This window comes from Manacus vitellinus, unplaced genomic scaffold (genome assembly GCF_001715985.3).
Source record: "Manacus vitellinus isolate BGI_N305 unplaced genomic scaffold, ASM171598v3 scaffold_3_pilon, whole genome shotgun sequence".
In the NCBI taxonomy this organism is placed as follows: Eukaryota; Metazoa; Chordata; class Aves; order Passeriformes; family Pipridae; genus Manacus; species Manacus vitellinus.
In genome coordinates this window covers 3,258,699-3,271,048 of record NW_021940535.1, presented here as the reverse complement: position 1 = coordinate 3,271,048, position 12,350 = coordinate 3,258,699, and the positions used below count along the sequence as shown (strand labels likewise).

The 12,350-nt window shown below is 37.1% G+C and overlaps 1 protein-coding gene across 9 annotated transcripts in view; it reads right to left on the bottom strand.

The window, feature by feature from the left end:
• Positions 1-12,350, bottom strand: part of HECW1 (HECT, C2 and WW domain containing E3 ubiquitin protein ligase 1) — a 249,104-nt gene that overhangs the window by 92,641 nt on the left and 144,113 nt on the right. For 6 of the 9 annotated variants that reach the window (XM_029961855.1, XM_029961850.1, XM_029961853.1 and 3 more), the window contains exons 5-6: positions 11,780-11,858; positions 2,342-2,511 (exon numbers count right to left, since the gene is read on the bottom strand). In XM_029961855.1, coding sequence (XP_029817715.1) covers positions 2,342-2,511; positions 11,780-11,858 — 249 coding nt within the window. The remainder of the gene's footprint in view (positions 1-2,341; positions 2,512-11,779; positions 11,859-12,350) is intronic. The other 3 variants (XM_029961851.1, XM_029961854.1, XM_029961857.1) reach the window with 1 other exon arrangement.

Genomic DNA, 12,350 nt, shown 5'->3' with positions numbered 1-12,350 from the left:
ATAAGAAATTTCCATTTCCTTCTGTCCTCTTGCACAAAGTACTGTAAATCAGAGCAATGGAAGAACAGCTTTAAGTCAGGATAACTTGTGCTGAACAACATTTGAACTGCCTGTGAAATGATCATCAATATTACATGAGACAGATGAAAATTTGCCTGAGGTTTAATGGTGCTCCCAGAGTGTTCCTATAATGCAGGTGGTTACTATGCAAATAGAACAACCTGGGAAGTATATGAGGAGGAATACCAGAATGAATTAATATAAGTAAATTAGTCATCTTTTAGTCTGTAGGACTTTTGGTCCTGAATCTCTACAAAACTGAGTTTACTATTTCACTTCTGAATTTGTTCAAGGGTAATCAAGAACATATATAAAGATCCTATTCTGCAGCTATTTCCATAATTTTATTTCCCTATTCCAGATTTTTTCAAGTTCAGCATCCAAAATGAATCAGACAGGTCATTCAACAGAAAAAAACAACCAAAAAACCCCATCTGCCTTCTGTTCACACAGAGTGATAGTACCTAAGGAAAGAATGACCCTTCTGAAATAATATATTGCCTAAAATATGTTTTTGTGAAAACAACTAGTGACTGATACTTTTAATGAAATGGCTATGAGTCCTCAATACTTTTTTGCTTCATGTATTCACATCTATCAGTAAAAAGGGTGGACAGAAGAATGGTTGCCACCACGTTTCAGCAACAGTTTTCAGTCTTCCTTATCCCCTTGTCCCATGAAGGGACAAAGTTGCAGAAAATCAAGACTACAGTCTTCTGTGCAGTGGAAACTAGTGTGGGTTTTCAATAACAAAGAGTTCAGATGGGCTGATGTGCACAGACTGCAACACAAATGCACACAGTTGAACATCTCAATATCAGCTGAAGAGAAGGTAGCAGGAGAACATGCTGAATGATGGCTTGGCTCTTTTACACTCCTTTGCCACTAACAGGCTAACAGCAGAAAGGGAGAGGTAGTGTGCTTGCATGTGATCAAGAGAACCAGGGAGCTGAACAGCGAAGCTGGAAGCCAGCTGTGCTCTTTTGCTTTCTGATGACCATAATTAGGCCATTTCATTGTTTCTCCTTTTCTCGCTGCCAAATTCCACTTGGAAAAGAAATGACAGCCCACAAACTCAGCCATTTGGCATGGCTTGAGGAGAAGACACCAGTGACATTTTATCAGGGTCATGTTCTTATATACTGAGCATGACACACACTCACATAGCAAGTTTCCCCTTCATACCTGTCCGCCTCTAGGTCTGTGTCTTATGCACTTCACTGAAAGATCTCTGCCAACTGCCTGATCCTCCATGTCAGTTCCAGCTCCTCAGCTTGACCTGCGACCTCTCAACCAGATACACCTGATGCTTGGCTCAACAGAGAAGTTATGGCTTGGTGGATGCCTCACGACAGTGTCTTCAATTAAGTCATGTTAGAAGGCATTTTTCTCTTACTAGTTTCAAAGTTGTCCCCCGTCATATAACCTCCCCACCTGTTGCATAACCTGATGTGTATCTAGCTAGGAGCATTCAGTAACATTTCTGCTGCCTTTTTCCCACACTCACAGTTCCAAGTCCATACAGTTTGACCTAACTATCCCTGAACTACTTTCCAATTTGCATTTTAATTTGAATAAATCTATGTAGTCTATTTATTTACTTTTACTCTTTCCTGCAGTGGAGATATTGGTCTGACAGAGCATGCTGGTATATCACACCCATTATGTCAGGCTCCTTTAATTCCAAAGAGATTCCTTATTCTTTGCTGCCTGTCGCCATTTCGCATGTAATTTAAAAACAGCAGGCAGCAATTGAACTCTCAGATCTCATTATTACCTACAAGTCCTTCCAACAACAAGAAGCAGACTAGAGACTTTCTTCAAGGTGATGGGCAAATGTGCCAAAGTTGCCTCTAATTTATATTGCTACTGATGCTTTTCAATCACGCAGCTTCTCTTTATTTGCATGCTATACTTGTTCTGCTTTATATAATGTCTCCTCTCTGTGTATGAACACTACAAGAACTCAGCAGCCTTTCACACTATGCAAGTTTATTTTTCAATTCTGTTTCATGTCTGCCTTCAATAATTAACAACTTCATAAATTACATCCATGAAGTACAACCCATACTGAAAGTTTTAATGTATCATTCATCTTTGTAGCTAATTAAGCCTTTTGTACCAAGACAAGAAGTCATGAAATACATCAAGCACAGTTAGGTCAACAACTATTTAACCAAGAAAGGAATTAAAAAAAAAGAAGAAGAAAAAAAAGAGGGATAGTGCTAGAGCAATGCCCATGTTTTAAGAAAAGTCTCAGCTCAATGCTCAAACTGCTTACCTCTCCTTGCCAGATCGGGTTGACGGTATTACACATGATCTTAGATCTTTTCTCCTGTCCATGATGAGGAAGTGCTGGGAAGATGCTATGTTTTCCAGGCTGGATGGAAATCTTCAGATAAGGATCTGGATTAAAGAACATTCCTTTCTTCAGACCAAAGGCCTGGAAATCTGAAAGAAGGTAAGTAACCTGATTATTTTTCACATTCCAGGTGTCTCTTTGGGGACCCAGTAAGGAACCCAAATAATATGGCATGAATGTGAAAAAAACTCACTGTGTTCATTGTGAGGCAATGTAACACCAAACCATAATGATATTGTGGTTTAGGATTCATAAATTATTATATAATGAAACTGCAAATTTGCAACCTAATTGTGCAGATTGATTTGGCTTCAGATTCAATATTTATGCAACTTTAAGTGATCTGCTAATTTTTCTAATAAGCCGAGCACTTGCTCAGCCTGACTCTAGTGGAAGGAGTACTCTAAAAAAGAGATCCAGTCATTTAACCACAGTCATGGCATTTGGTACCCAACGTATGTCACTTCTCCTAGGTATCAATTTTACCCGTGTATAAATCTTAGTTTTCACACCACTTTTTTCTACATGAAAAGTCAATTTACATTCTTTCCACTTTAAAGCATTTTCTTCCCTGCATGGGTTAAACTTGACCTGTAGTAACTTAGAAAGGCTCTTGTCTCTAATGACCAAATTTTAAGCAGTGCTTCATAGCTGCAGAACTCCCAGGGAGCATAATATATGTCATGTAGACAAAAAGTCTCCAGGCACTTATTTGAAAATTTACTCATAATATTCTGAAGAAAGACACAAAGCCCATTATAGTTTGTCCCTGTGAAGCCAATGAAATGCAAACCAATCTGCTGGTATATCATTAATTTTGGCTCAACAGACACAAACTAAACCCTCCGGCCTTCTCTTTTTCTAGATGCGTTTTTAAGCTTTCTTTGGAGTATATGAGCACTTATTCCTATTAGTGAATTCAGTAACTAATTTATTTTCCACCACTTCTGTTTAAAGCTTTATTTCACATAGGGCTATAAGCACTGTACTGCATTCTGCCTACTTTCTCTTGCTGTACTGAAGAGATGAAAAAGCATTACACAAGATAGTTTCCAAAACTACTTAGATGCATACCTAAACATTCAATTTAAACACATATTTTTTCTTTTAGGCAGATTTTGAAAACATTAATTTTCACAGTCTTTTAATTCTCTTCTGATTAAAAATCCAATTATTCTGGCAGGTTGTGGGAGAACATGTAAAACCCTCCAGGCAGATATTTTGGATGAATCTGAAAATCATACACATTGCACACCATCAGTATTTTTTCCAGAAAATGGCTACATCAAACATAGGGATATGTTTCATCCAGTTGTATTTTGCTTCCTTAACATATGGTAATAGCCAACACAATAAAATGTGCAAGCTCAAAAAACCTGCTTTTCTTTCCATTGGGTTTAATCATCTATTCCAGCACACAATTCATGTTGCAGATATTCAAAAGCTGTTGGACAGATGGCCCTGCAACAGATTGTATTTTAAGAATCTCATTCTTGAGGCATTCTCTAACAGTTAACAAAAAAAAAAAAAAGGATATCACTACTAAAAGCTTATTTGAAAGTACTTTGTTGACAGTATGTGCTGCCATGGTCCCAGCAATGCTATCGCACAAAGAAAATGATCTGCTTCAAACTGATAAACATCAATTTTCTTTTCCTTTTTTTTTTTTTTTTTCTGAGTGAACAATCTCTGTGTAACCAGCATGTACCTCATCTAACAGCCCAGCTGAAATCCTATATGGCAAACTCTTTGGCTTTGGAAGTTGGTACTGTTAGAAATGCATTCAAGAAATAGAAACCAAGATTGCAAAAGCATTATGAATGACAAGGCCTAGCAGTGTATTAGCACCAGGCCGCTAACATATGAGAGGAGAGAAAGACCTCTGGGATCTTATTTTCTTTCTCTCTGATGTTTCCTCAAAAGATTCTGAAACTGAAATATTTATTGCTGCATATGTTTCTGATTTTCTTTCCTTCAAATGGAGACCATACCACTGAGTAAAGAAATGGTCTATTGATAGATAGAAAATACCTAGCACTCAATTATGTATTTTTATATATTATGTATCATAAGAAAATACATATTATTATGACCTACCATCCTCTTTCCAGTTACGGTAATTAAGCACAGTCACGAAAATGAAGGTACTCCTAGTCTCATTTTTGTATTCGGATGAGGAAGAAAATATAATTTAGCTAAGCACAGAGCAGACAATTTTATTTATTTGTGTCATTTCCTTGCTTAAATTGCATAACAGAACAAAATTTGTTAAAAAGTCAGTTAGAAACTTCAATTTTTAATGTCCAAAATATGCATAGAGTAGCAGAAATAGCTTTCTCAAGGACAAATATCCCACTTATATCTCACCACAAATTCTCATCACTATGAAAAATGGAGCATCAAAAATGCAACAGCTCTGAATAAAGTTACGTGGATATCTGCAGTTAACCAAAATTCCATTTAATTTGAAGCAAAACCTATCTTTAGGTGCTGTAATTATCTGCTGGAACTCATAACCAAAGGCTCAGATACTCTCTTACCACTGCTGTGTAACATACCAACGGAAGAATCCCAGCTATTCTGCTTTCCCAAATGCAAATATTTCTCTTTATCATGTTCAGAAAAAAGGTTCTAAAGATACTAAATATTTGAGTGATGGTCTGAGGCTAACTGAATTTAATTCTTTGGTGAAACCAATGAATTTCACAGATATGCCCTGCTGTACACTTTAGTTCTACAGTGTATTTCTTGGAGGCATATGAGGAAATGTTACTAAGATAACTCATCTATTTGTTGCAAAGGGGTATTTTCATGCAGTCACTTAAAAAAAAAAAGTTATCAAGATACCGTATGTCAGTTTCCTGTTTAGTCATAAATCACACTTAAGTGTGAAAGAGGTTATATACATCTAACAATGTAATAATGTCAGGCCATCTCTCATGAAAGATGACAGAAGGAAGGAATCCAGGTAGAGACAGAACAATCACAGACTCTTTCAGTGCTACAGACTGGCAGTAATTGCAAGTACGTGCACCCAGTACAGCTAGGCTCGCTTCATTATAGAAAAGTGGTTTATACTAACTGCTGCCTGCAGCTTTCTCCAAGTGAATTATAAATTTTTTCCAACTTCAGAGCTTTCCTTCCATATATGCTGATGTTCAGGTGTCTGGATGAGACCTAAGGAAGCTTTATGCTAGGTCACTTGCATGCATGTTCCTAAGGTGGGCCACAGACTTTCCTGTCTGCCTTGTAAAGGATCATTTGGCAAATCTATTTGCCTGCAGCATCACAAACCTTGTGACTGGATAGTGATGGACAGTCTATTTTTGTGGCAAACTGGAAACTAGTATGTATTTACTGGAACCAGATGGGGATGTCAATTCCAACAAATACAGCTAGAGCACATCTGTGTTTTACCATGTTTGATTTTGCCTCAACACAAGTGATTAAGCTTTCAAAAGGTCAGGGAGAAAGTATGATTTAGGCTTGTGAGTCACATTTTGTCATGCTCGGCACAGAGATTCCCTGACAGTAATGATCAGTAAAACTACTGTAACAATTATATATATATACATGGCTGCAGACATAGCAAGGTACTTATCCGGACCCAAACTCCACATAGGGGCATAACAGAGAAGGATGGAGATTCATAGAGAGAACCAGACCCTGGAGCAGTCTGTTTGCTAAATTGATTACATTTAGTCTGGTCATCAATATGTCAGAAGTAAGTTAAGGAAGCTGGAAGCTGTTCTCCCCAAGGGATGAGAAGACTTTGCCAACAGCTGTGGAAGAACTTTCCTAGAAATAATACACAAGGCTACTCTGTGCAATTTATAAATGTGTCTCAAGAAGACCAAGTCCCTCTAGTCTCTTGATGGTGCATATTTTACTTCATTGAAGTAAAAAAGCCAGAGTCTACAAACCAGCAAAAGGATCAAAGACTAGTAAGTAGCAAAGCTATTAGTTTTGAGAAACCGATATTGATATTCTAAAACAGTTGGCAAACTCCTTCCAACAAATGCCAAGTCCTGAATGTCCTTTGTGATTCCAAGCACCATCCAACTGACGACAACTGATGTCTTGCAGCTATCTATACTGACACTTGTGGCAGAGGTTATTATGCCCTACAGATTCTATGGTCAACTCACCAAATTCACATTTTTCTTATTAAGCATACTAGCCTCATAATCTCAGGACCAGGAAATAAAATGTATTCCTCATGAGTCACCCGACCCCTTGAGCAAATTAAGAGATCTTCAGTTAGGCCAAACTTGCCCAGAACATATCTAAAAACAGCACTACTGGAGTTAACAGGACACTGGAAAGAACCAAGTGTCGCTGGAATGACCACATTCAATTTAGATTATGATCTAGCTTGATGAACACCAAAATGGAATTTATTCACTCTATGATCTGCTCATTAATGGCAGAAAGCAAAAAATACTGTCATCTTACTGAGATCGTGATAGTTCACGTATCAAAGCAGAGTAAACCATCTTCATAATCTATCACCACAAGAGAGTTGCTAATTAGGATGTAGGTAGACAGTTCCAACATTTCCCTTCAGATTTCCTTTGTAAATTCCCAAAGAGCTGTCAGCTTGGGTTCTGACACTGAAAAAATGAACTTGAACAGGACTGGTATCTGGATTGACTACCAGTGAGGGAAGGTAACTGCCAGGGTGCTGATATGTCAGTGTTTCTTTTGTAGAGTGTTTCTTTTGCAGAGCTTGGACTCTGTAGCCTGAGCTACCCAAGACATAGTCGTGGCTTCAAAAGAAGGAACAACAAAACTCCACTTTGCTCAAGATTCAACAGGAGGCACATAGATACTGCCTCTCAGTCATGTGCTTTTAAAGCAAGAGAAACTATTTTAGCTACTATCAGTGTAACAACCTTTCAGTTGTAAGAACACATCAATATTGCATTTATTGAAATGCCAATTTGATTCATGCAGCAGTATATGATATTAAAATTTATCATAAGAAAAGTGAGCATGGATTCACAGAAGTATTGCATCTGGTATCAGATTTCAAGAAGCAAATATTAAGGAAGTTTAGAAAACAAACAGTAATGTGCAATGATAGGAACTCTTAAAATCCAACACTGCAAACTAATGCAGAGGAATTGAGAAATATACTACATACACTACAATAGATGACTGACTTGATCAGCTACTGAATGAGATTCTGCAACTGGTGATATGCAAGAAGTTAAATCAGATAATTAAAGTGCTTCTTCCTGCTCTCAGAAATCTACAGATCTATAGACAGATTTCACTTTCCTTTTAAAACAGGATGTAAGAAAAAAAAAGGCAGGTGTAGTTGCACAAGGAGGTGTTTAATGATCTGAGATTTAAAAAAAGACGACTAAGTGGATCAGATAAACCAACAGGGCCACCGGGCAAAACATTAAAGACAGTGGAAAAACGGAGAAAATATTTTCTTCTAGCTGTTACAAACAAAAATGGAAGGACTGTCATTTGGGCAAGGAAAGGGCAGCAGAGGTATTAGGAAGAAAATAGGTCTATTAATAAATAAAAAGGAGTAGAGAAATTAATTATTCAAAAATGGCTGAAAGACAGGCTACCTTTTAAATTGTCTTCATCAAGAAGGAAAACAGAAAAAGTCTGAACAGCTAAAGTGAACAGCTTATCACAGCAAGTGGGAGTTTTTATCACTGCAAGCGGTTAACCACTTGAACAAAATACCATCTCCCGGTATCCTCAGATCCAGACTACTATCTGTAAGATATATCTGAGCCAAACTCACACAAAGCTCCACACCATGGAGCAAGGTGGCCTATGCTAAATAGGATAATAAAGTAGTTGAATTCAAAGCCTTTTGAGGCCTTTCAAACTTAGTCTGGAGTATGGCACTACTTTGCAGGCACAGATGTACTGGAAGTGGTAGAAATTCACCTCACCTTCACACAAGATCCAACAAGAAAAAGTCAAGGGATTAGTACCTCGGGTTTATAAAGAATACATCTGAGCAAGTTGGCTTGAGTTGAGGAGGGCAGAAGAGGCAGCAGGTTTATAACAATATTAAACAAAATTTAGTGGCTAGAACTCCTGTTATAAAATCAGTTACTAGGATTTAAAAAAATTGTTGGAAGATAAAGTGCATTATATATCTGCATTCTGAACAAGCATTTCATGGTAACAACTACAGTCATAATGACCCTTAGTGGACCTTATACTATTTTCAGTTCTGATTTATACTCTGACTTCTTTAAACTGACAACTGATACTACCCGAATACCTGGTCTGAAAGACATACAAAAATAACTAACAACATTCTCAGAGTGGTGTGAAGAGGATAAATGCCTGAATGTTTGTAGAATATTCAAATCTGCTGGTCATTTGTTCTACAAGAACACATAATAAATGTGTGCACACTTGAATAAAGTGTGCAAACACATGAGATATGTGAAATATTAAAGCCTGAAAAACTTATTTCATGCAACATAGAGCTAGGAGGCATATCATGCAAACCTCATGATACACTTTGTAAATATACCAGCCAACAAGACTGCTTTTAAGGGCTTTCAGCAAATTTGTTATACTGCTGAACCATGAACCTTCAGTGAAGTAGCTGGTACATCTCAGGAAGCTTAGCACATATCTTCTTTCCACAGTTCATACAAGAGAGCTCTGACACTTTCAGGCACCTTATCAGAAGTGTGATATTCACTGGTAACAGCAGAAAAGGCATTTCAGAAAATAAATGCAAAATGGACTGCATAGCTTTCCTTAAAGACTTTTTTCAATCTAGTTAAATTAGGCTTAAAATATTTCTCTTGGTATTTTAAATAATGAAAGTTATAATAATACTGTCATCATAAAAACTATTAAGAGGCTTAATTACAGGAAACTACCTTCTTTGAGATCAGTCTTGCTAGTGAACATATTGATCTGAACTAACCCTTCACAGGACCAACTTCCAGTCTCCAACACAGAAAACATGAAGGAAAAATCCCTCCTAGTGACATAATGTGAACTCTCTGCTATTTCCATTCTCAAGAAGCCAGCCATCTTCTTGTGCCTTAAAGGATTGTTTTACCCCTGTTTCATTGTTTAACATTTTTATTCAATCCAGAAATCTTTTCTCAAGCAAAATCTCCCATGAAACCAGTTGGATTTTGTCCAACCAAATACTCTATAAAGAAGCACTTTCAGAAAGAAGAAAGCAGTTTGTCACCAGGTTTATAGAAAATAACCTGTTTCTGCACAGTTCATTTCCACATAGGGTCTGACTGGAGCCTCAGCAGTACAAGCAATACAAGTCAGCTGAAATGCACTGATGTTGTTCAGCATTTCATGGAATTTGGCCTACTTCGACATTTTTCTCTCTCATTCTAATAATTTTTTCTTTAAAAAGTGATATGGTAGAAGACATAGCTCTTCTTGCATTCTTTAGATGACAGACTGCTTAGGGCATGGCGGCTCTGTGCTGGTGCAGTGCTTAATGCAATGGTTCCCAATCACTCTAATGGTTTGACACTTTTTTCTTTTTAATTGCCACTAAATCAACCATAATTTGGAAACATAGCTTTTAAGTAATGATACTGAAGATGACAATATACCAAAATATAGATATTGAAAAGGAAAAGTCTATGTAAGCCAAAAGGACTCATGACAATAGAGAAGTTATTGCTGAGATAGTAATGCAAATGGAAAGGAATCCTAGTTCCTGCTGATGCCTCTGGAAGGTCTGGATTGATTTGTATTCTATTAGATATATTAGATACAGGAATAGCAACAATTTTGCTTTGAGAGAGACAACATTTTGTTGTTGTGGTATTGACTAAGTGAGAAGGTAACAAATAAATCCTTGTGATATGTTAATCTGTTAATTTCAGAAAGACTGAAATAGAACTATTTTGATACCACAGATTTTTGATAAAATAATTGTCCAATTACTTTATCAAAGCCTTTCAAATACCTGGCTGTGAGGATGCTGTTAATACAGATGTGATACAAATGTAGATTAATTGCTTGTAAACCATGAGAATAAGATATCCCAAATATATTACAAGGTATGGTCTTTATATACTTTGAATCAAGCTGTAAATTAGATACTCTAGTTTATAATGGGGCCAACTGAGACCACATTATTTATCAGTCTCACAAATTACTACTCTTGACACCTCTTGGTCTACTAGGCCAAAGAATCTGAGAGAATGAAAAACTGTAACTATTTCTGGGCCACATTTTCTGTAAAAGATTATTAAAGAACATTAAAAAATATTAACTCTACTTCTTTATTTCTCTTGAGCTAAGCCCATGGTTTTATCAACTGATGGGTGGATGCCTAGTGTCCAACTCACAAAAATAAGTGATGTGTTAAAACAGCCCCACCTAATACCAGTCTAACTTGCCATGTATTATATACAGCCTCTCAAGAACCACACTGGACATCTAATTTGGGAGAACACTGACTTGTGTGCTTAGTAGAGGGAAGCTTGAAACAAATCATATGGCCAAAACTAATCACATAATGAAATACTTGTCTAAGTGTAGGACTTTATACAGAAAGGCCTATGCCTTTCTAGGGTAACTAGATCTAGGGTAACTCTTTTTACTCTGTACTACTTCCTCAAAGAACTTTCAAGTCAAGGTAAGCATCTTTGTCTTCCAGGAGCTAAAAAAATAGAGAAACCAAGTAGCAAGCATAAAACTCCAAAACGAGAACCTTGCTCACAACTACTCTCTTTTGACAAACTGATTTTTGTCTACAGATGTGATTTGCAGACTGTTTTTACCAAAGCCAGATCAAATGGTTCATAGCTGTTTCATGGAACCATATTAAGCCTTTAAAACCTGCAGTGACATGCCAAGTAATGAGGCTGAGCATTCTTCAAGAAGTGCAGAGGAGTGTGAGAAGTGTTCTGGCTCAAGAAGTCAGAGAGTCACTGTTGAGCAACACAGACAAGCTTGTGCACATAGATCTGCCTCAGGTCCAGACCATGACTGTGGAACGTGCTCTCCAAGAAACAAAATACTACCACAAATCACATTGTGCTCTCTAAGTTAAGCACATGCCTTTGATCTTGCTTTCCCTGACCTACATATTTAATTGTGAACAGAAAACCTAATCTGGCCCCAAAACTCTACTTGAACAAGACACTTCAGCACATAACTCTCATTGAAGGAAGAGAGTGTGGCAGTAATCACAGATATTAATTCTCTGCCTCAGCATCACTTCTAGAGCAACAGGCAAAAAACCATACATAAATATATACATATATATAACTACCACAAATGAAAGGTTTTAGAAACATGCTCATGAAAGGTTCTAGAAACTCCAGTCCCCAACTCTTTGGGCTTAAAACTTTCTCATCAGCAGTGACTTACCTGACAATGAAAAACTTATCAGTCTCCGATTTCCTTGTCCCTGGATTGAGTCTTCATTGGTGATGCTTTTAAAAATCTGCTGGAAGACAAATAATGGTGAGAAAGAGTAGTCTCCAACAACTCTCGAACATAGAAATTGCCTACTGTCTTTTTGCAGAACCTTAGTTTTACAACTAAGAATCAATTAAGGACCAGGGATCAAAACAATGTTTATGTTTATGATGAAAAATTACTACTGTAATTTGAACATACCAGTTCATCACCCAAAAAGGAACTACTTATTAATCAGGACATAAGGATGGGGATGTAGCTATCATCTCTTAAAACAACTTCCATCTTTATAACATCTTATTACTTGTGTAGAAAATCTTGTTCCAGAAAGCTAATTGCATACATGTGAGAAAGACTTCTGAGAGATTACTAATACCCTGCACAACAACCAGCTGTGAATTATGATAACAATGAGCACTGAGGGTGATCTGGCAAAAGAAAAGAAATTAAAAATCCATAGATGACCATTTGTACTCCACAGTTTAGGTTTTAATGTCAGTCTTTGGTTCAGCAAGTTTAT